Source organism: Candoia aspera, chromosome 2 (assembly GCF_035149785.1).
Source record: "Candoia aspera isolate rCanAsp1 chromosome 2, rCanAsp1.hap2, whole genome shotgun sequence".
NCBI classification, from domain to species: Eukaryota; Metazoa; Chordata; class Lepidosauria; order Squamata; family Boidae; genus Candoia; species Candoia aspera.
The window spans coordinates 217,811,297-217,835,492 of record NC_086154.1 but is presented as its reverse complement, the minus strand read 5'-3'; the positions used below and the strand labels follow the sequence as shown (position 1 = coordinate 217,835,492).

At 36.7% G+C, this 24,196-nt stretch overlaps 1 protein-coding gene across 2 annotated transcripts in view; it reads left to right on the top strand.

Annotated features, from left to right (window-relative positions):
* FER (FER tyrosine kinase) overlaps positions 1-24,196 on the top strand; it is a 180,329-nt gene that overhangs the window by 126,068 nt on the left and 30,065 nt on the right. For both annotated transcript variants that reach the window (XM_063295348.1, XM_063295347.1), the window contains exon 17: positions 8,424-8,547. In XM_063295348.1, coding sequence (XP_063151418.1) covers positions 8,424-8,547 — 124 coding nt within the window. The remainder of the gene's footprint in view (positions 1-8,423; positions 8,548-24,196) is intronic.

Genomic DNA, 24,196 nt, shown 5'->3' with positions numbered 1-24,196 from the left:
AACGTTCGGTAAGAAGTTTTCATGGACCTGAAGTGGGACAGAGAGCCTTGCTCCATTAATAGAATTACTTTAATTAAAATTGGACCTAAGCCGTTAAGTTCAGATTCTGATAGAGGTTGTTTTTTTCTTCTATCAAGTTAGTTTCATTTAAAAAACAATATAGATTGTTATTCCACATAGTCTATTTCAGATTCATACTGCTTGCTGTTATACTGTAGATGATGTTTTCACAACATACAATATATTCTCAATAAATGTAACATGATGATAGTATTAAAACTTGGTTGTTGTTTTTCCCGGAGGGTAGTAAAGAAATTGCACAGCTAGAGATATGGAATGAAAATGCTCTGGTGAAATCCTCTTAGCTTAGCTTTGAAGTATTAATGTGCCCTATTCCATATGAAGATGGATTGCAAGAACTTTTGCTATAGATGATATAAATGTATGAGTTTACCAGTAGAATAATCCCTTTGTATTATTCTACTGGATAAGCAATTAGGTGTTAATTCATGTCACAGTGATGAGCATAATCAGGGTCTAATAGCAGTTGGTATCATGTCTTGTACTCAGCACTTTCATGATATAAATTACCCTTTTCCTCCCCTAAATGCTTCCAGTTTGTGATGGTATAGAACAAATAATATTTTACATGTTGAAACATAAATCTTCTTAAACATCTTTTAAAAGGCAGGTATATCATTTAAAAATTATACAAGGGGCACTGATGAACATCTTCAAACACTGTTCTCTTTAGGCTGCCTTTTCTGCAAGCTGTAAAGAATGAATGATTAGCTATTATATATCTATCAATCCTATTTCTCTAGGTTATTTATGCCATAAACAAAAGATAGTCTGATGTGAAATGCGATGCAATAAAACATGATTAAAAGAGAATGAAATATTCCTGTTCCACTGATTTCTTATACACGGCCTGGAACTCAGTTCTTCCTTTCTCAGACCTGGTTCTTTTTTATTTTGTTTGTCTAATAAAGCCATTCAGAGGGGTGGGCCAATAGTTTTTAGTTCTGTATAGTTTCCATTCTGTACAGATTCTCCACTTTCTCCTGAATTTGAGAGCCTGCAGCCGGTCCTCCTACAAAAGTTAGAAAGCTGATATGCTGACCAACTTACTTGATGCTATCATGCCTAGATCCAGGAGTCCTGGCCAGTTGGGCTGAAAACAACAGATTAATACCTCAATTCATCTATTTTTATTTGTAGTAAGAGGAATTGGAGCCCAAAGGCTGATTAGGTTGGAGAGTGCCGGGTGAGTGCCAGTGGTCCACCATATTGCTATTAGAAGATGTGTGGAACGGTTCAATACTGAAATAGTTGTTTCGAATTTTTCGAGCAGAAAACAAAACATTTGTATTCTGGGAGCAAATTGACTACTTCAAGTAGAATTGCTTAGTATATTCTGGCTGTTCCAAGCACTGCAAGCGGGTTGTTCTTTTGTGAGTTTTGATTTGGTTGCTTTAATTCAATTTTTTCCAGGCTAGCCAGTATAGTAGCAGGCACTGCTCATGTTCCTGCTGCTGTTGGCTTAGGCTAGATGGGATGATGTAGGGGTGAATTGCTGAAGGGTTGTTAACCATTTCTTTATATTGTTGGTCAGTGTGCCTTTCCTAATTCTTTAAGGTATCAAAAAGAGACCCCGGTGAGTGCTGCGAAAACAGGTTGAAGGGAACTTCACAGGAAATCAGTGCAACACAGCCCTGTGACTTCAACAGCTTTAGGAATTATGAAATGAAACTTTTATGCTAAAGATTCATATAATAGAATGTTTTGGTTAGTATGCTCTTCCAAAGCCCATTTATTCAGCATTTTAAGATAGTTTGTGAGAAATGTTATTTTAGCAGAGTTTTGTTATTTGACAACTTGAATTATAAATAAATGGTATGTAAACATTCAGTTATGCTAAATGAATATCTACAACTGTTTCTTTGCAAGGAAAACATTTCTCCTACAGGAAAAACATGCTAATTAATATGATTTCCCTGATTATTTTTGATTCTCATCACCAATCTTATGTTCTTAACTTCCTTGAGATTTAGCCTATTGGACTTGGCACTGTTTTAATCAAAGCCCTTAATTTCACTCTAAATCATTGTATTTAACTCTTCCAGCCATTTGGTACCTTTTAGGAATGTTCTCTGCTGCTATGTTCTGTGGATTTTGAATTCTATTTCTACTCTTTGTAGTTAATGTCTGTTCTATCTTGAAAACTGACATTATTTAAAAGTAAGCTCTGTGAAAAACTTCTCTATTGACTAGCCACTATTCATTAGGAATTTAAAAAATGTTAATGGTTTCCTTTAAAAATATTACACAATTGAATATACTTCCTCTTTGAATATATAATTTGCATATTATTATTTTATTTTATTGTTCACTCAAATATGCTAGCACTTCGATAAACAAATACAAAGATAACCTCTGGTAAACTTACCTGCTTCCATCCAGTACACACCACCTAATCTATTGTCTGTAGCCAGGCTCTGTGTTGCAATCACATTTGTTCTGATCCACTAGACAGAGGTGCTCAACTGCCTGGAATCAAACCAGACATTCAGGAAACTGAACTACCCACTCAGCAATCAATATACAAATCCGTAGAGTCAGATCAATTCCCAGGGAGGATCTATTAAAAGATCGACCACCAAACCAAAATACCTCTGGCTGTCACCTTCAGCTCACAGTTCTAGTCACTCAAATGCATTATTAAAAAGCTACAACCCAGATAAGGTCACCACACTTTTCAGGCACTTAGTGGTAGATCTGTACTTGCATTCAGACTTGTAGCAGATTCTCATAAGCAGCAAGAAACAACAGGACAGTGATACTAACAAAGGAACCAGACACTGCAACAAGCCCAGATGTCTACTTTGCATCCCATCCCCCACCCTCCATTTATACTAACAGCACCATCACAGGGCCCAACAACTTCACACATGAGACTAGAGACACCTTCACATTCTCTTCCCCTAATGTGTACAAGCCATCATCTGCTAACAAGGTCCCTCTGAACTATGTAGGACAGACCGGCCAGATGATGCACAGAAGAATTAATGGGCACAAATTTAACACTAGGATTTAGTCAAGAACAAAGTAAAGCAGAGCATTTTAACCTTTTAGGACATTCCATTACGGATTTCAAAGTAACAACAACAAAAGACTGTGAACACAATTGAGCATGTTCAATGAACCACCCTGTCTTCCCCTCCCTTCTTTTCCCACTGCTTCATCCCTATGTATTTAAGTCCTGTATCAGTTAACCACTCCACACATCTCATGAAGTGAGCTGTAGCTCATGAAAGCTTATGTCTTAAAATAAAAAATTATTAGTTTTAAAAGATGCTATCAAACTCTTTCTGATTTTTGGCTAACGTGGCTCTCCCCCTAAAATCTCTGATAAACAATTTCTAGAAATGGAATGAACAATCTCATAAAGACTCTTTTCAAAATCAGTTGGTGGCAAGCATTAATTTCAGTGGTCTTTGGTTCAGATTTGTTTGCTCTATCCTTATTTATTCTCAGCATGATGATTACAAGCTCTGAAGCAACACCTATTGCTATGTTTGTGTGCAGTTCTGCTCTGGGTAAAGATTATTCACTTTATAACCAGACTGTAATTGCTTGCATGTAACAATTTATTGTCTTTCCTCTTCAGAATGTTATTAATTTTCAGAATGTAATTAAAATACAAAATATAGAATATAGAACAGACAGAATACAGGGCTAAAGAAAAAAGAAAAACTATAAAAGTGCAGAACAGAGAGAGAAACAGAAGTGACTTCCGACCTTCTCCAATACAGATATGAATATATTTACAAATGTAATCTCTTACCATTAGTTAAACCTTAGTAACATTATTTCTATCAGCATTTCCTCAGTCAGAGTCAATACAGAATTTGGGGGCCCTCCTGGACTCACAGCTTCTGCTCAAAGATCAGGTGGCAGCTGTGGCTAGGGGGGTCTTTGCACAGGTTCACCCTGTGCATCAATTGAGCCCATTTCTGGACCAGGAGGCCTTGTTCACAATGATTCATGCCTTAGTCACCTCCCATTTGGATTACTGTAGCATACTCTATATGGAGCTGACCTTGAAAAGCATTTCAGAAATTTGAAGGGTGTTATCATATCCATTCAGTCTTCGTGTTCTGTTCATCGGACTTAATTTCTAGTCCCTAGATGATCCTTGTTGCTCATTTCTAAACCTATTCCAGTTTCTTACAATCCTCCTTCAAATGTAGTGCCCAGAACTGAACACAGTACTTGAGGTGGGGTCTGACCAAAGCAAAATAGAACAAGATGATTACTTTATGATTTCAAAATTATACTTCTGTTGAAACAGCCTAAATATTGCATTTGCTTTTTTTATAGTCACATCACATTTCTGGCTTATATTTAGTTTCTAACCAATTTAATACTCCATTTTTTTTTACAAGTACCATTTCCAAACAAGATATGCTCCATCCTTTAAGACCTGTGACTTTGATTTTTGTGTCCTTAAGTGAAGTTTTTGTGTTCTCAATTGAAGAACTTTGAATTAATTGCTGCTAAATTTGGTCTCTTACTTTCTATCCATTTCTCTAATCTATCAAGATTTTTTTGGATTTTATTTCTGTCTTCTAGTGTATTAGCTGTCCCACCAATTTTAGTGCCATTTGAAAGCATTCACTCTACTTCATCCAAGACACTAATTAAAATATTGAGGAAAGAACTCAGAGCTGATACTTGTGGCACCTCATTTGATACCTCTTTCCATTGGACAGCCCTCTCTGAGTATGATTTTTGAACCAGTAATATATCTATCTAACTAATGGTCACAAGATCCAAGCCACTGTGCTTTGCCCTTCATTTGATATATCACTGTTGGTATGCTATTTTTTAGATGGCCACATATGCATCCCTAGCAAGAAAAAAATGCCTTACTGGGTTAAAAAAAATGTGTACAGATCGCTTTTGCTGAAGTAATGTAATAGAACGTTTAGTCATAATAAAGTAGATTGTGGAGAGTAGACTGAAAAATAGACTGACTAATCAGCCTACTGTCCAATTATTAATTATTTTTTGGGTTACCTTCTTTCCATATCTTCTTTATATTTACTTGAAGTTACAGAATATGGACTTTTACAAAACAGGACCCATGACTATTTTTGCGACTACTGTTTTGGAGGTTAGATAAGTGAAGATTTGTGGGTGACAGCTACTGTTGGAATTAAGCCAAGTAATTCGTTCTACTCATACAACTGCATTTGTCCTGTTGACATATTTGGAAGTCATGGCTTCCTATCCCAAGAAATCGAATCTTTAACATACTGAGTTAAATAAGTGTCTTATGGATGAAAAGTCTCTTTCCATCATTTTTGTTTAGCCAGTGAAGTTTTTCTTTTGGCTGAATAGGAGAATATCTTTTCCTGATCATATCCATCCATATTTCTCACTTTACAAAGAATGGAAGATGGCACTGGGAGCTGGAGAGGGAGGGGAATGTCAGAGAAGGCTCACTATTGCTAGAATGTCTCATCACTCAGATATGAGGAGGGTGTAGCAGTATTTAATAGAAAAAGATCTGCCAAATTGTTCTGCCAAATTGGTTACACATTTTAAATAGAACTTGGACTTAGGATAACTTGGGAAAGTTTTCAACAGGACTGATGCAAAAGCTTGAGAAGAATGCCTCAGTTTATCAAAGAACAAATGCCATGTGGTTAGAAGGTAGTGGTGTAGGACCCCTTATGCCTGGCTTCATTACGTTTTATTTTTGCTGATTTAGTTTGCTGTTTTAAGTATTGTAAATCACCTTGAGTAATATGAGTGTATTAGCAAGATGCTAAATCTGTGTAAGTTCATCTAATCCCATGTATAACTTATTTTTAGGGTCTTGCCTATAACCATGTTTATGGCTATTAGAGCATGTAATATGTTATGTAAATGCAATCTACAACTATAACATTTATTTTCACATCCATTTCCTACAGATGCACGTAATTGAACACTTGAGGCCATGTAAGAGCATTTTGGATATTTTTTTATTATTTAAGAGACTATTGATGGGCTGAATATTATTTACTACTCTACAGTGTTATTCAGTCTGGTTCATAAATGTGACAGCACTATTACTGAAGTAGTAAATTTGAACCATATCATTTTTAGTAGACAATATAGGTGAGAAAACAACCAAAGAGCTTAATAGGGCAGTTTGTTTTCTTGAAAGCTTTAATTGAAAAGCATGCAGTTAAGTCATCACCTCTTCAGTCTTTCTGTATATGGAAGCCTGGTTCTTTGGAACACTTGGTAAAAATTTCAGGAATTTTAATTAAGCTAATCTCTCTCACAGTCATGCAAGTTTTATATGAAGGCAGTTGTTCAAAAAATGTAAAGTCTGCTGTTAATAAGCATATCCTTTAATAATTTCATAAAATAAATAAGCACATCTCTGCAGATTGCAATGTTTTGTGTTAAAATAAGTGAGCCAGTATATGAAAAATTACCTGATACAGATTCAGTGGAATTAATGTAGCTTAGAATCAAATAATGGCTATGCTGGTTTTCTGATTCCTACTAATAAATGTATATTTATTTGTAGGTACTACAGAAAAAGGTTGTTCCTTTAAGTCAAGGGAGGTACCCTTTTTTCCTTCAGGGAATGCATTTCTAATTTAATTTTGGAGCCTTTGGGTGCTATAGAGAACATGGAGATATGGTACCTAAAATTATAATTCTTTCCCTTTTTGGCAGTTTAAGTAAAATAAGACCCTTAAGCCTCACTGAAGACTATTTTGCTTCTTATTTGTAAAATAAAGTAGAAAGGAAATCTTGGGGGCTCAACAGGTGCTGGAAACCATATATAGGCTACAGTACACCCATCCTTGCAGCGATCTGTCCTGGGGCCAAGTGGTGTAAGACCTTGCATTCTAGGCATACATTAATAAATGGATTCTTTGAAGTAAAACCCTGACAATTATATTTGATAATTCTCATATCAGTGTTTTTTCCTCTGTTCTTAATGAGCTTTCAGGGAACGCAGTAGGATAAAAATGCAAATAAATGCTCAGGCTATCATTTAAATTGTTATTTTAGACACACAAGTTCAGACATCCAGGGAGATCGTGCTCTATACAGTATCACAATACAGTGTCACAAACTCAGATCTAATGGGTCTTAATCAAACTCATCTGCACAAATGAAAATAGCTGTGTGAGGTTTTGCATCCTGATCAAATAGGAAGGATCACAGTTTGGTGGTTAGAGTACATGCTTTGCATGCAGAAAGTTCCTGCTCCAATCTATGATGTTTCCAGTAGATATGAGAAATATTCTTCCTGTACCCCAATAATTTCCTCTTACAACTTTTCTTGGAGCATGCTTTCCTGTAGGCCTTTTAACTTCAACAATACAGAAGCTCCAATTCTATACTTTGCAGCAGCTTCTATTCCTTCACATCTTAGTTTTCATGGATTATTTTAACACAAACTCCCCAACTGTTATGTGCCCTTCTTAAAAAATGGAGCTGTTACCATTACATCATGCAAATAGAACACATGTTGTCCAATAATAAATCAGAATAATGGTCTGGCAGAACATTTTCTCCCATACATACCTATATATCAGATAAGAGGTAGTAGGGATGCCCTGCGCTGTCACATCTTCTAAGTTTAGCATTTGGTGAGCTGAAAGAGACTCTTCTCATTACATTTGCCCACCTAAGGAATTCCCTCCTTGTTCAGTTTGTATTGGCCCCAAGTCTTTCAAGCTTTGACCTTCAATTTAAGACACACCTGTTAATCCAAGCTTTCAGTCAACTAGAGTTGTTGTGTCTTTCTAACCTGTTCTGATATTCTTGTCCATGTTCTATATTTCTTTACAGTTAACTAACAATTATAGATAACTCTTAGATATCTATAATTGTGCTTTAAGTCTATATTGTGGTTTAAATCTATAAATTTAAATAGATTTAGATTTAAATTGTGCTTTAAATCTATAAAAGTTATCTATAATTGTGCTTTATAAAAGAGTTTTTACTGCATTGTTGTTGATTTTAAGCTTACTGTAAACTGTTTTAAATGAATTTTACTAACTTTGGAATTGACTTCAATAATGAAAAAGCAGGATAGAATTTTTATAAATAAAAAATGTGCATAGGATGCATCAGAGACATATTCTCATAAGATTCTGCTTAAGTCTTTTGTGCAGTATGCAGAGTTCATCCTGTGACTGAGGTACATCTAAGATGGTTTTAAAAATCTTAGTATTGGTGAAACTATAATCTTCATTGTTTCTTTTTTACTCAAGCCTCAAACTGGTTGAAAGGCATAGCTGAGAGTGCACTGCCTCCTGTTCAGTCAAGCATCACTAATGAGAGATAAATGGGAATACCATCCCTGTCACGTCTCATTGCCCATCTGTCTCTTTCTCTAGGAGGTGATTTCCTTTCCTTTTTAAGAAAGAAAAAAGATGAGCTAAAAATCAAACAGTTGGTGAAATTCTCATTAGACGTTGCTGCTGGGATGGCGTATCTTGAATCCAAAAACTGTATACACAGGTAAGAACGAGTCAAATGTTCTTGTTTTGTATAAAATACATAAGCAGAAATGAGCTGCAACAAAATCTCACACTCATGGCATATGGCCAGGATTGTTTTTATTTTATTTGTTCATTTATTCATTTATTCACTCTCCATTGAGGGGAGATGGGTGGCGATAAAATTTAATAAATAAATAAATAAATAAATAAATTTGGGTTTTTTAAAATGCTGATTTGATATTATCAAAAATCTCAGACCAGTTTATAAAAAATAATCGCATGTATTATATATTTTAAAATTAAACTGTTTTATCAGCAGTGTTAAGGTAGGTGGTAATTAATCTGAAAAATTTAGAAAATGCCTAGGCAACAGATAAAACCTTAGTTGATGGCAAAAACATGCTAGCTAGGAACCCCCCTAATCATAATAGGGAAATTATTCCATATTGTGAGCACCACAACAGAGAATGCACTTCTCCACACCACCACTAATGAATGTCAGCAAGCCATTGCATCATCAGCAAGACACCTTTGTAAGGATCAGGTAGACTTATACAGAAGAAGATGGTGCCTCAAACAACCAGAACCTTAAACATGGCTTGGTAGCTCATCCTCAAGCTGTATAGAGCTGTCGGCACCACAGTTGCAGGGACTCTGCTGAGTAACCTAGCTCTACTTTGTGCACCAGCTACAGCTTCCAGATTTTTCTCTATAGTTCATTACAGTAGTCCAACCTTGAGGGCACTGGTTTATGGATTAATGTAGCACGACATTCCCTCCATAGGACAGATCATATATGTCATACTGTCATGAACTGACAATAACTGCTCTTAGCCACTTAGGTCACTTGAACAGTAGTGACACAATTAAATCCACAAACACTATTAGAACAATCTTGGTATCAGTGTGAACAGTCCATCAGCAGCGATCTGCAGTGCTTCCTATGACCCAGAACCATTTGCAGGAAGGCAAAGCCTGTTCCAGAGTAAGAAGTTTCCTGTGAGCAAAATTCAACATCTGTGGACTGCAGTATCCTCCACCTGACCCTCCAGCATAGGTTAGAGCTGCACCAAATACCCAGCTAGGCAAAACAAGGGGAAATCAACTACATCCTGTTCTGTTAGGTAATATATATCAAATTGACTCATCTCTCAGAGATCATAGATAGCTTCAGTATTGCTAAGAAATAACCTAATATTGAATGATACACCAGTAAACAAGGGGGCTCAACTGATATCTAGGAAATGAATACAGCTTCAGAAGGTGGAATAGCTTCCAAATGTTCACATCTTCTTCTCTGAAGACTGATTTCCTGGTAAACATTTTTTGATAGGAATAACAATTCTTCTTTCCTTCTCCCCATTATGCTTCTTGCCAAGACACATTCCAGCAGGAGCCCCACTCATTTATTATCTAATCAGAGTGAAAGCCTGCAGCATGTGCATTTCGGCACATCCTCAACATCTAATTAGCATTTCACCCTCATATTTTAAAAGATTACCATTCAGTCAAGGCAATTCTATACATTCATAGCCTCAGTTACCCTCCAAAATAATTACAGGTGCTATGTTGACAGTATGCAGCAATATAGTGCCAAAATAACCATTGATTCACGAGAGCTCTCGATACCAGCCTTTACCCCCACCTGCAACTCTGAATTAGCTAGTAGTTGGACAACAACTGTCTGGTGCTCCCACCATCAAATGGTTCTCTTCACATAGTACTGGCAGAACATTTGTTTCTCTATCCGTTTGGTGAAAGCGGATTTAAAAATGTGTTCCTTCTTTTAAAAAAAATTTCTCATAGATGGAGTGTGGTATTTTTTCACTACTCTGTTATAAGGTATCCAGGGTATACTGTATATGCAAATTGTTCTGTCTTTCATTGTATAGTAATCACTCCAGTAGCCTGCAGCTTGCCTAATTTCCCATGCTTCCATTAAATTCCAAGGGAAGATACCATGATAGAATAATAATGATACCATCAGAATTCTGCTCATAAGATACAACTGGAGAAATTTCCATTGATTTGGAGAAATGCAGAGAAATAGCCCACCCACTTTCTCTGATGGAGAATTTTGAAAGAACATTTGGACCCAGCTCTAAGCAAACATGCTTCTCCATCCTTTGCACACATAGTTGCTCTACATCAGTGTTTCTCAGCCTTGACAACTTTAAAACGGGTGGACTTCAACTCCCAGAATTCCACCATGGCTGGCTGGGGAATTTTGAGAGTTGAATTCCACCCGTTTTAAAGTTGTCAAGGTTGAGAAACACTGCTGTACATGTATTGAGTAGGAGAAAACCAAGCTGTGAGCCTCTGGACAAACAGCAGCTGGGACATGCACTTGTTTTCTGTTCCATTTTTCTTTTGCCTGGCAATTTTCCAGTCAGCTAACTAACATTAACTATGTTTAGTTTAAAACAAACCAAATTACTAAACTACAGATGAAATTAACTAGCTTTAAACAAAAGTGTGTTAAAATTACTCTCAGATTATCTGGATAACATGACAAATACTCACATTCCTTTGTTTACACAGGGTAAGTAGGAGCCAAAGTTCATTGCAACTCATTTTTATTTGTACAGATCACACAAAATTGTTTTACAAGTAGGCCTCACTTAACGACCACAATAGGGATCGGAAAACTGATTTATAAGCAGTACAGTCATTAAGCAAGTCACCGCAAGGCCAGACCCAATTTTGCAACCATTTTTATATGGCCCTTAAGTGAATCATGGGTCATTAAGCAAATCACTGCAGTCATTAAGCGAATGCAGCTTCCCCAATGGACTTTTTTGCCAGAAACTGGCAAAAGTTGCAAATCGCAATCATATGACCACAGGATGCTGCAACTGGTTGTAAATGCAAGCTGGCTGCCAAGTGCCCAAATTGCAATCATGTGACTGCGGGGGTGGTGCAACATTTTGCGACAGTCTTAAACATGAGTACAGGTTGTAAAGCACTTTTTCCAAAGCTATTGTAACTTCAGACTGTCATTAAGCGTATGGTTGTTAAGCGAGGACTACCTGTAGTAGAATTTCAGGAGAAATTTTTAAAATGAGAAGACTAAGTTTGAGGAATCACTAAGACTAATAAAGTGTTTCACTCTGTAAACAACAAACAAAACAGAGTTACATTAAACCTGGTCTAAGGATATAATTGAGTTGTAGCATACCAAGCAATGGGGTGTGTATGTGGGTATGTATGTATGTATGTTTGCTACCATAATTTTCTTCATGTCTGTCTATTCAATTAGATAAAAAATAAAACATACCCATGGCCTCATTTAGCCATAATGCTGCCATATATCACTGTTTCCTATCAACTTAGGGCTCTCCCGTCCCCCTGTACCTTTTGTAATAATTGCTAAAGATACAGAGGTTTTGAGTCCAAATCTGAACAATGGTTTATTATTCAGTTCAGTTCCATTTATTAAATTGGTTATGGCTGCCCACTCCATAAGAGAAACCACCTTTATATTCCTGTCCTTTAACTTGGCTTGTTTTAATAAATAATGGCTAAAATTCTGTTCGTTTACACTTGGTCTTATGCTAAATTATGGTGAGTTAGAAAGTTATTTCGTTCACTCATTTATGACTTTGGAGTTGAAAGAATGGCAGCACAGCCTCCAGGCTTATCTAGAGTTGTTCATATAACTCTGTTTTGTTTGTTGTTTACAGAATGAAATACTTTATTACAGTCTTAGTCATTCCTCAAACTTAACTCTTCTCATTTTAAAAATATCTCCACCTAGTTGCCTGAAACAAATTGTCATTTGCTTTAGGCAACCAAGAAGCAAGGCATTTATAGATTTACAATTAACATATCCTTTTAACTTTTGTTAAGAACAAGCTGTATTCTAGGTTTCAGTATTCATAGATCATAGAATGCAAGAGTTGCAACGTAAGGGTTGTACCTTGGAGATCATCTAGTGCAATCCACTGCTCAGTGGAAGAATCTGTGATAGGTGGTTATCTATCCTCTACTTAAACTTCTCCAGCAAAGGAGAGTCCGACTCTTCCCAAGGAAGTGTTGCATTGCTGAACAGCTGATCAATGCAATATGTTATGGGAAGCAACAACTGAGGGCTGGTTCATTTAATTAAATTGTGTGAATGTGTGCATATAGTATTTAAAGCAATGCAGCATAATCTGGATTTGTGCTTATAAGTGACCCAATAACCATTTTTATGATGGTGGATTTGGAAAGAAATGCCACTTTGATCATAGGAATGGTTGCTGGCTTGCCACCTATGCACACACATTTTCTCACTCATTGTAAGTGCTTAAGTCATTGTGTATTAATTTATTTGAAGTAGACTGGTTTGGGACATATAGTTCAGGAAGAATGTTTACAAGTTGGAAGGGATTCAGATAATGTAATTTCTTGTTATGTATGAAAATCCCGTAGTGACAGATAGTAGTCATATTGAGTATAATTTACATTAAGAGTAGCATTTTGAAGAATTGTAAGCTTTTCTTTCCAGTTGGAAATAAATTATTCTAAAAGATTGGGACTCACCCATCAGCAAGATACCTCCCCCAAAAAAGAACAGAATGGAAGCAAATTTGATGTGATGGGTGAAACAGACAAAAGAAAGTTTCAGTTCAAAAATTGGCTGGATCCTGCTGGGGGCTGTGAAGAAAACGTATCCAGAAAAAACTTCCCCAGTGCATCCCTTTGGGAGAGGCAGCAGCTTGGGATGCTGCCAACAGCTCCATTCTGAGTCCCCCTCCATCCTGTCTCTGGATCATCTGACTCAGATGTAATTCCCAGTGTACACATAGAACATACAGTAAGTCAGCCCAAATGGGGCGGGGGGAGTAGAAACATACACAGAGCACAGAGAAAACACATATGCACCTTCCCTGATTAAATCCTCACGTGCATGTGCGAACACAGGAAACACATATGCATCTACCATAATTGGATTATATACACAAGCAGAGCTAACATAATGCTAAAAGGGATTGGAAATAAGTCCAAAAGCCATCCAGAGTCATAACAGATTGGGGCTGCCTATACAATTCATAACTAAATAATTATTTATTATAGCATTTCAGATTCACTGATAATTTTGAATATCTGAGTGTAAATGAACAGTGCAGTATTTAAAAAGGGCAATATTTAAATAGGTTTCACAGAGTTCAGTTTACCTGGATACTTTGATGACAGTTGGCTGTATAGACGTAGCCATAGAGATAATTTTTATGCCTCTGAATGTCTTTGGGTTTTCGCCATTTTCTCTAAATGTATTGTTCAAGAGATGTGGAGTGTATGGAAGATTCCAAGCTGCTCTTGTGACTTTTTTATTTGAACAATTGGTTTTCAAGCTGTCTTCTGTGCTTTGAAGCACATTAAGCAGAGAATTCATTTCACAGTGTCATCGACCAAGGCTTTTATAGAGATGAGTGTTATCCAATATCAGTTCATTTGTTATAGATTCAGTGTTACTTGTCACAATGATACTGCAATGTTATAGATCGTTGTGTCTTTAAAATGAGAATTGTTAAACATATTAAACAAACCTTGAAAGGAACAATGTTCCTTTAAATTCTCAGTAAACAAAACATTTCACATAATCTATGTATCTTTCACTTTCTTTTCTTTTCTTTTTTCTTTTCTTCTTCTTCAACCTTAACTCTCTGCTTGTCTATGTAAATATTATGAGATTGAGGGGTTTTGTTAATACATTTGTAGTAGTGCTTAGTTCCCCACCATTTGAGGCACTGAGGGAGCAGAATTGTAATGATTGCCTATTCTAGAACACCATCAGACTCATGAGCAGGATCACAAAGATATCCGATTTATTAAAGAATAGTATGCAGGATCACAAAGAAACCTGACAAGGAAAAAAGCGCGCCAAATGCAAACTAAAAACCCTCGGTACGAATGAGATCCCTCCCCCCATAGAATCTTCCCAAGCTCACAATCCCAGGTGCTCCTAACGGCTTCTGATGGTCCACGGGAAAAGTCCTTGAGCAGAGCACATAACCCAAACGCATTCCATTGAAATGAACATAGATACAGAGCTTGGCACAAGGTTTCACAGCAGCTCCCTCCCAAACAGAAACGTGCGTCAGCGCCATGGCATGTGAAACGTTACGATGTACAGTGCACATTGAAACAGTGAACATGACAAGAATAGCATGAGACCATTAATGGGCAACTTCTCTGGAATACCATTTTCTTTTCACTTCTTCCTGCCTTAATCATTTTTTCTATTATTTTTCAGTTAGTTCAGGCAGATTTTCAGTTATGGTATCTTACATCCTACTAATAAGAATCCCTTTGGCTGAAGAAAGCCTTAATGCAGATCCATGACTGAATGAAAGCATATTAGGTATATAACCTATCTGGTATGAAAACTGCATCATCCATTATGTACTATGTAGTAGTGTGAATTATTAAACCATGTTTTTTTAAATAAGTGCACCAATATAACAATGATTTTTTAAGTATCAAATCAGTCAAATCCTTCAACTGGATTCAGAGAAAGTACTCTTTACGTGCCCACAAACTCCCACTTGCTCCTGAACCTAACCCAGTGGTGTTGAAACAATTAAACCTGCTAGAGCTGGAGGCTCTGTCCCCCTCTGAATATGGCACAACTACAAGCGTAAGTTTACCTATTTCCTGATAGGAAGGTAAAGCCAAGTCTGGTCAGACACCATTGCATATTATTATATATCACTTATAATGCAGACCTTGTTTGTCTCTCACAATAGAATGGTGGTGAGGCGCAGGGAACAGGCACTGTGGAATGGCTATACTCTGTTTAGCAGGTTAATTATCCTTTAGTTTGTTGCAAAGTTTATTGTTTGTGATTGGGGAAAATTAATCCCAGAATGACAGGCTCATGAGGAAAATCCCAAATCTTCTAAGCAAATTTTAAGCATTTTCTGCAGAATGGCAAGCAATAATAATGTAGTCCAGAGCAAATCCATCATGCTAAGGGCTGTATTGGAGCAGTCAGAGCATGATGTCAGTGTTCTTAAATACTCTCCAGGATGTTTGAAAGCTAGGAGGATGTGGCCCAAACCATAATGTGTTTAGAGTGTTGAAATAAGGAATTTCAACAAAAGATGCAGTGTAATTATGAGAAATACATGGTAGTTGTGATTATCTTTCATCTCTCTTGGGATTCTATGAATCAGCATTTAACTACTTTGGCTTGCTTTGGGTTTTACCCAAAACTTGTCCTTGATGTCATATTTCAAAGTAATTGGTACTGATGCAGTATGATTACTTATACACAAAATAATCATGTTACATTTTTGTCTTTGAGAGGATACTTTCTCAGAATAACAATACACAGTTCAAGTAAAGGTTAACACTTGCGTAAGTATATTATTTTCTTTTATTCCTATTAAAAGTATTTATAAGAAAACAACTAAAGTGGATCAAAATAATAAGAGATATTTCCATATAATCATGGTTTAAAGGTCAGAGAACAGGAGATGGATAGATTCTCTAAGTGTGATAAAAGATTCAGTTACTTTGCATTATGATAAATGTCACAGCTCCTGAAAGAGTCTTTCATAAGACGTTTTCTCTAGACTCTTCAATTTCATAAATCTGTTGTTCCTTTTTTTGTAATAGCCTAATTTAACACTATGAATTGCTTCTCATAGAAGATACACATACAGTAATTCATTCCAGCTACAGTATTAACAATATTTTCTTTTAAGATTTGTCTCATAATAAGGCAGTACTGATTTTGATACTTCATTTTGCTGTCGTATTCCAACCACTTACCGAATGGTTATTAACCAGTTTTCCTTAACATGTCTTAACGTGTCACAATACAATCCTAAACCTTTTCAGAACTAAACTTGGCTTTTCCATTTTGAAAGTGGACACCTAATTCTGAGATAATCTTAGTTACCATAGTTTTACCAGATTTTTATCATGAAATACTTGATGATATCTTAAGCCTTGAGTGCCACAAATTTCCACCAGTGCTTTAGGCCTTACTAAAGACATAATTCTCTTTTTTCCAACATTGTTCAGTTAAAACATCATAGGTATAGACTAAAGAATATAAGAATTAAAGACTACAGAAATGTGTATCAATTAGAATTAGAAAGTTTAAGACTGCATTTTTATTGCCACTGTACAGGCTGTTCAGGATGTTAACAGTGTTAATCTACTACTTTGGGAAGAATTATGTAAGGAAGAAACCAAAAAATGTCTAACATGGCTCCTCTTTGTTACCCATCTGTCTCCTTCCCAAAGAGGTAGCTTGGGTTTTCTGCACTTTAAAGCATTGCAGGGAAGCTCCTTTTGAGGCAAAGAGCTGTTTTTCTTTAAAATTTGTAAAATCTGGGAAGCCGTACATGGAAATTCATGACAGTGGTGTGTCATAGTATGCCACATATGTGGAACAGCTTCAGAACAGCAATATGTACATACTCATGTCTGTGGCATCAAACAAGTACAGAAAGAAGAAATTCCTTCATAGGCTTGCAAATCAGAACTCATCCAAGTATGCAGGAAATGCTTCTACTTCAAGCCTCCAATCTGTACTTACGACAAATGTAAAAGGAAGCTGCCAACAGCAGCACAGCATTTCTTGCTGTTTGTGTGCCCCCTCTGCCCTGATTTCCCTGAATGGCAGACCTAAAAATAACCATGTCCCTGCGAAATAGATCTAAATACAACAATCTGTACATAAGTCTGTCTTACACAGTCTTCAACAGATGCCATATGGAATACTGTTAGAGTAGGTTTTTCTTTCCAAACTCTGAAATTTTGTGCTGCAGCCAGGAGATCTTGCCCCTGTGCCAAGAGAATGACAGTCTCAGCTGGTCAGCAGGATGTTTGATCACAAGTCTTTGAATCTCTTATAGGTAAAGCTTCCCTCTTCTCTGTCTGGAGCACTTTCAAAATACAGGAATCCTCCTAGCTTGTTCCTCTCCTCGTCTTAGCATTTTGGAAGTTTTTCTTTCTTTCTTTCTTTCTTTCTTTCTTTCTTTCTTTCTTTCTTTCTTTCTTTTTCTATCTATCTATCTATCTATCTATCTATCTATCTATCTATCTATCTTTCAAATTTCTGTCACTGCCCATCTTTCCCAAAGGGGGACGCTGTATTATTAAATTCAATACTCTCTCTATTTTGTTTTTCTGCTTTACACAGAATCTTACAGATATAAAACCCAAACCAAAACTTCATTCTTATATTTATAAGCCATGCTGTATGTGTGTTTCCTTTTTGAGGGAGGAATTTGTAACTTCTCAGCAATATTTGAATTATTTTAAATTTGAGTGAACAATGTATTCAAAAATGTATTGCAAACAGTTCTTCCAAGTTTAACAAGGAAATTAATTACAATTAGTGGATATTTTCAGTTCAGCTTTTATATTGCATGCTAACAAAATCAATATTCAACCATTGTTCAAATACTCTTTGACTAGTGCTTAGATTAACAAACATAGATGCATCCCAAAAATCTCAGTTTTTAATTTTTCCATATAGATATAGATAAAATTTCAGATGCAAGTGTCCATATCCATATTCAGCATTTCATTGGGACAATCTACATTTCCAAATAAGGGCTGAATCTTAATAATTTATGTTAGGAGTTCAGTTATATTTTCCATATAGGCATGTTCTGCATAACTTCAGTAATGTGTGTAGTCAGGCAACATAATAGAAAAATATTACTTGTTATTTTTATAGGCTATGCAAAAAACTATAATACTTTTGTGCCTAATTCTATATTTACATCATAGGCAGACAATCTGGTATTATGCTATGTAGAACTCTTTAAATTCAAGACAAATGGAGGACACCTACTCTTAGTTTGCAGGAACTGTTATTGGCCCTTCAGAATTTCATGTAGAAATCTTTCTCAATTTTACCTGTAATAATGAGGATGGGGTCTGATTCTTTTTGCAAGTGCTTTATCACTGAGTAAAGCTTCACAAAATGGATTAGTCTGATTCTACCTATTGTGCAAATTTATTCTTTATAAGATAAGCAAATTGATGAGTGGCATAGATTTGAATTAATATTGTGTAGATTAAATTATTTTATGGCATCTGGCCAATGATTACACATTTATCTAAGTATTTTTGATAAGCCATGATAGTCTAAATAGAAGTTTAGTTTGTTTCTTCTACAACAAAGGCAGATTAATAAATAATATTTATCAAATTAGTAAATAGCAATGTTTCAGACTCCATTCCTTCTAGAATTAAAGGCATCTTGAAATTGTTGAAAGCAAAAATACCTCTGATTCTTTTATATTTTGATTGTTTGTATCTCTTGTAATGACACACTTCCATTCTTCACTCAATAATTTTCATTTCACAACACCCCTAACAGTATCTGAGAATGCTTTTGTGTCAGCTTGTTAATGTGCTAAATGGAACTGAAATAAAATATATGGATTACTTGACCTTGGAATTTGTCAATTAGATATTTCTGTCCTTCAACAAATGTTTCCCATTTTGTTTATTTAGCACTTGTTAGGAAAAGGCTTATAAAGACTTTCTGAGGAGGTTAGTACTAGATGAATCTTTAACTTACTTATGTTATTCTCCTTGAATTTCTCAAGTCAAGATGGGTGTTTTTTAGGATTACTCCAGAGTTTTTGTTAAATCACAACTGAAAATGGTTCTAACCTTTGGTTCTCCTAAGAGATATAAGTAGTAGTTACGTAAAAGCTGTCTGCAGTTGTGAAGATATGAGTCTACACATTAAATAAAACTTAAAAAAAAAATTGGTCATTTGTGTATCTTAATAAATAACATTAATTTCTGGTTTCTCTTTATGGTCAGATCTTTATGAGAAAACATGTTAGATCTGATAAAGAATCTATATTGACAATGATATAAGAAAGGGAACCCTTTATAATTATTTTTTCCACATATTACATTTATATACTCTAGATGTATTTTTAATACAGCTGTATTGATGGCATTGTAAACTCATATCTGGAGTAAGTTAAACTACACAAACTCTTTAATTCTAGAATTTCCATTTACTATGTTTGATTAAAATGAAACCAAGTGTTAGGAAGGTTTTGGAGCCTGTCATTTAAATAGATACAAAAACTCTGTTACGACACTTCCAAAAATAAAACATGTACTAAAATAGTATGTATAAAAATTGGAAATAAACTATTAGAAAAAGTCTAAAAGACAGAAAATAATTCAGTATGCTACAAAGACTATTAATCAGAATATCTGAAATTACTTATAAAATACAGTCAAATTGGTCCACTTTAAATGTTGTGCATTAAGTTGTTGAAATGAAGAGAAGTAACCTTCTGATATCATCCAGAAAAGAAAAATTACAAATATATCTAGTTGTTTTCCATCTGTGAAGTAAGTCATGGTGCCCCATAATGAGATTGGTCCCCATTAGTCTGGAAAAGCCACACTTGCATTTCATTGTCACCATCTAATTCAGTTTGTAGGCTAGCGAGTTTTCACTTTCTTGCCAAAATCCACCACAGTTTAGTTTTCTTCATAACCAACAGCAACCAAATAATCTGGGCAGTGTGGCCTGAATCAAAGCCAGGGACCTCTAGAAAAATATTCATTGGGAGATTCAACAATAATCTCCCGTGAAACATCCATATACTTAGAATATACGTCAAACAATATAGAGAAGCAATGTTTACCCATTGCATTCCGTTTGCAAGATCCTAAGTTTACCTTATTCTTATGCTTTTAAACACCCTGCTCACTCCTTCAGTCTCATTCATTCATTAACAGGCATACACAAGGCTATGAGTAAGCAGGTATGGAAGGGCTCCTGCTATAACAACCCAGCTAGTTACTGTTGCTCTAAATAATCAGACTGATATGGGCTGTTTGCTCTCCAGAGTCAAGTCAGATAGTAATTTCCTCATGATGAGAACAAGTTTGGCAAATTGCAGTTAGATATTTGCTGCTTCCAATGCTATCTGTGTCAGCACAGGTGAATTTTAGTGCACCTACAGTTGTAATTGAAATTATTCAACCCCCATTGCAAATCAGGTTGATTGTCAAAAGGTACAGACTTTCAGCTGCTTTCAATGAACAAATCAAACAAAAGCAATTGAAGTAGCTCAACACAGCGAATGCTTCAAGTGGTGTCCCCAAAGTCAACTGAAAATGCAACTTATAATTCTCCTGCCTCAAAATTATTCAACCCCCTGAATAGAATCTGTCACAACAGCACACATACAGTATGCAAAACAGGTGTTGTCTCAAGCATACTGGATGCAACTAATCAAGGGCTTCATTAGTTGCACCAGGTGTGCTTTAGCTGGAACACATGAAATACCTGAACTGGCTAGGGGTTAGCTGAGTGTCCTGTTTGACTGCATGTTAGAAATATGGCTATGTCAAAAGAATTGTCCAAAAAGGTAAAAGAAGAGACCGTTGCCCTTCACAAACAAGGAACAGGATACAAAAAGATAACAAAGGCACAGAATGTTTCTAGAGACACCAATCGAAGCAAATATTCGTAGCTCAGGGTTGAACTGTGGAGTCCTTGGTGCTCTCTGAGCCTTGTTCTTTTCTTGCAGATGTTTCATTGCCAGACTAGGCAACATCTTCAGTGCAAAGGGGGCATGGGCCTTGCTCTCAGTTTATATACCGTGGCTTGCCCTGCTTGTGCTGGTAGGGGTGTGGTTCGCTCCTTGGGAGTTCTTTGATTGGGCTGCCCACACCAACCAAATGCTCCATTACCAAAGTAACAATCCAACTTCCCACAAGAGAAGCTGTGTAAGAACGTTATTCAGACGAGCACTTACACACTGCAGCAACCCAGAACATCAGAAAAAAGAAAAAGATCATCTGTACAGCATCTTCCAACAAAATGGATACTGCTCAACTTTATCAAAAAGTGCCTCACCACCCAGTCCACTACAACCCAACCAATGGAAACTATGAAAAGGATAACACTGCCATACATCAGAAACATCTCAGAAACCACCAACAGACTGTTACAACCACATGGCATCACCGTAGCACATAAACCAACTAAAACTCTTCAAAACATATTAAGCAACCCAAAAGACCCAATAGCCCAAGAAGAAAAAACAGGAGTTATTTACAACATACAGTGCAAAGATGGTAACAGCCACTATGTAGGACAGACAGGCAGAAAACTAGCAGAGCATATCCACAAACACCAACTAGCAGTCAGAAGACACGATGAGAACTCCTTAATCTCACAACACATGGACAGACTTAACCATAGTTTCAACTGGGAAACTGAGCATCCTAAACAAGCCAAATCCAAAAACGCCAGAGAATTCCTGGAAGCCTGGCACTCAGACAAAGCAGCCATCAACAGACACATAGAGGTAAACAACATTTACATACCATTCAAAAGAGACAATAGAAAAGCCAAAAGACCAGTACACTCCCTTGCCAGCAATCAACACCCAGATATGCAAAAATCAACACCAGGATTAACACAAGATGAACAATCACACAGCACAATACACCCTAATCAAGGGACTATTAACTCAGGCAATCAACCAAACAGCAAACAGCCCAATCAAACAACTCCCAAGGAGAGAACCACACCCCTACCAGCACAAGCAGGGCAAGCCACGGTATATAAACTGAGAGCAAGGCCCACTACCCCTTTGCACTGAAAATGTTGCCTAGTCTGGCAGTGAAATGTCTGCAAGAAAACAAGGCTCAGAGAGCACCAAGGACTCCCTAGAGACACTGCTGGAAGCATAGTTTGCAAGTTCAAAGTTAAAGGAACAGTCATTACGCTACCTGGACAGGGCAGAAAAAGGAAGCTGTCAATGGCTGGAACCAGATTTCTGAGAAGGCAGATGGAGAGAAACCCTCTATGACTGCAAAAGACCTGCAGCAAGACTTGGTGGCAACAGGCACTGAGGTGTCAGTGAGTACAGTAAGGCACATACTAAACCCAGATGGTTTCCATGCCAGAACTCCAAGACATATACCACTGCTGACCCAAAAGCACAAGAAAAGTCAGCTCCACTGTGCTCAAAATTGTATAAATCAGCCACAGAAGTTTTGGGATTCTGTTCTATGGAGCGATGAAACAAAACTAGAATTTTTTGGCCCGATGGATCAGCGGTATGTCTGGAGGAAGAAGAATAAAGCATATGCTGAAAAGAACACTCTGCCTACAGTTAAGCGTGGTGGTGGCTCGGTGATGCTCTGGGGCTGCTTTGCATCCTCTGGCACTGGAAACCTGCAGTGTGTGGATGGCAAGATGGATTCATTGACGTATCAAATCCTAGGAGAAAACGTCATGCCATCTGTAAGGAAGCTGAAGCTTGGGTGTCATTGGACCTTCCAACAGGACAATGATCCCGAGCATACCTCAAATTCCACTAAGGCTTGGATGCAGAAGAAGTCCTGGAAGATTCTGCAGTGGCCGTCACAGTCACCTGACTTGAACCCCATAGAAAATCTCTGGTGGGATTTGAAGAAGGCGGTTGCAGCACGCAAACCCAAGAATATTACTGAACTGGAGGCCATTGCTCATGAGGAATGGGCTAAGATCCCTCAGGAACACTGCCAGAAGCTGGTGTCTAGCTATGCATCTCATTTGCAGCAGGTCATAACAGCAAAAAGGTGCTCTCCTAAGTACTGAAGATGCTTGCCATGAAGGGATTGAATAATTCTGAGACTGGAGAAGTCGTTATAAGTTGCATTTTCAGTTGAATTTGGGGAGACCACTTGAAGCATTTGTTGTGTTGAGCTATTTCAATTGCTTTTGTTTGATTTGTTCATTGCAAACAGCTGAAAGTCTGTACATTTTGACAATCAACCTGATTTGCAATGGGGGTTGAATAATTTCAATTACAACTTCAGTCCTCCTGCTGTTTCCTTTTCAGGCCTCTGCATGCATAAAGCATAATCAATACATCAATTATTGAAATGTAGCACAGAAAAGAAAAGCAGCTTCCTCCATTCAAGCAAAAATGATGATAATGAAAGAATGAAAACTTGAATGAAAGCAACTCCAATAGAAAACAGGCAGTCCATCTACAAACCATTTGGCAAGTCTGTCTGTTCCAAATGCCATCTTTACTGTTAAAAGTTTCTTATTATCACATTACTACAGAATAAGCTCAGTTTTGCTTGCTTTAGCCACTTTTCTAATGGCTTTAATTAAGAAATAAATTGTTGAACTGTGTGATGCAAACTTCTGGTAGTCTGCAGAGCCCCCATCCCCACCTCACCCAGCAATTTACTCCAAGGAATTAGGGAATCTGCCAGAGCAGATTTGCTGATGTTTAATTGCTGCAGGGAAATGGAGGAAAGGGATGCCCCAGAATGGATATTTGTATAATTACAAATTATAATACGAAATCTCTGAACTATGAAGAGTGTTACATTTGAATATTCTAATGATTCTCTGTTTACAAGTGGTAAGAAATACCTGGCTTCTGATAACATAATAGTTGAAGTATAGTCTCAAATGAATTATTACTATGTTTTCTTAATGTAGTTTCACTAACTGCACCTTATTGTATGTATTCCAGATATAATTATGTATTTTAGTCAGGTTTATCTGCATTCTGATTATAAGTTCTTGTTTTGGGGAATTTGAGTTTACTTGCAACTTTTTTTTTTCTAAATCCATGTATCATTAGGCTTAATGCATCCTTTGTAGTGTTTATTTCTTGTTATACAAAGAGAATTACATTTTTAAATCAAATATTTTC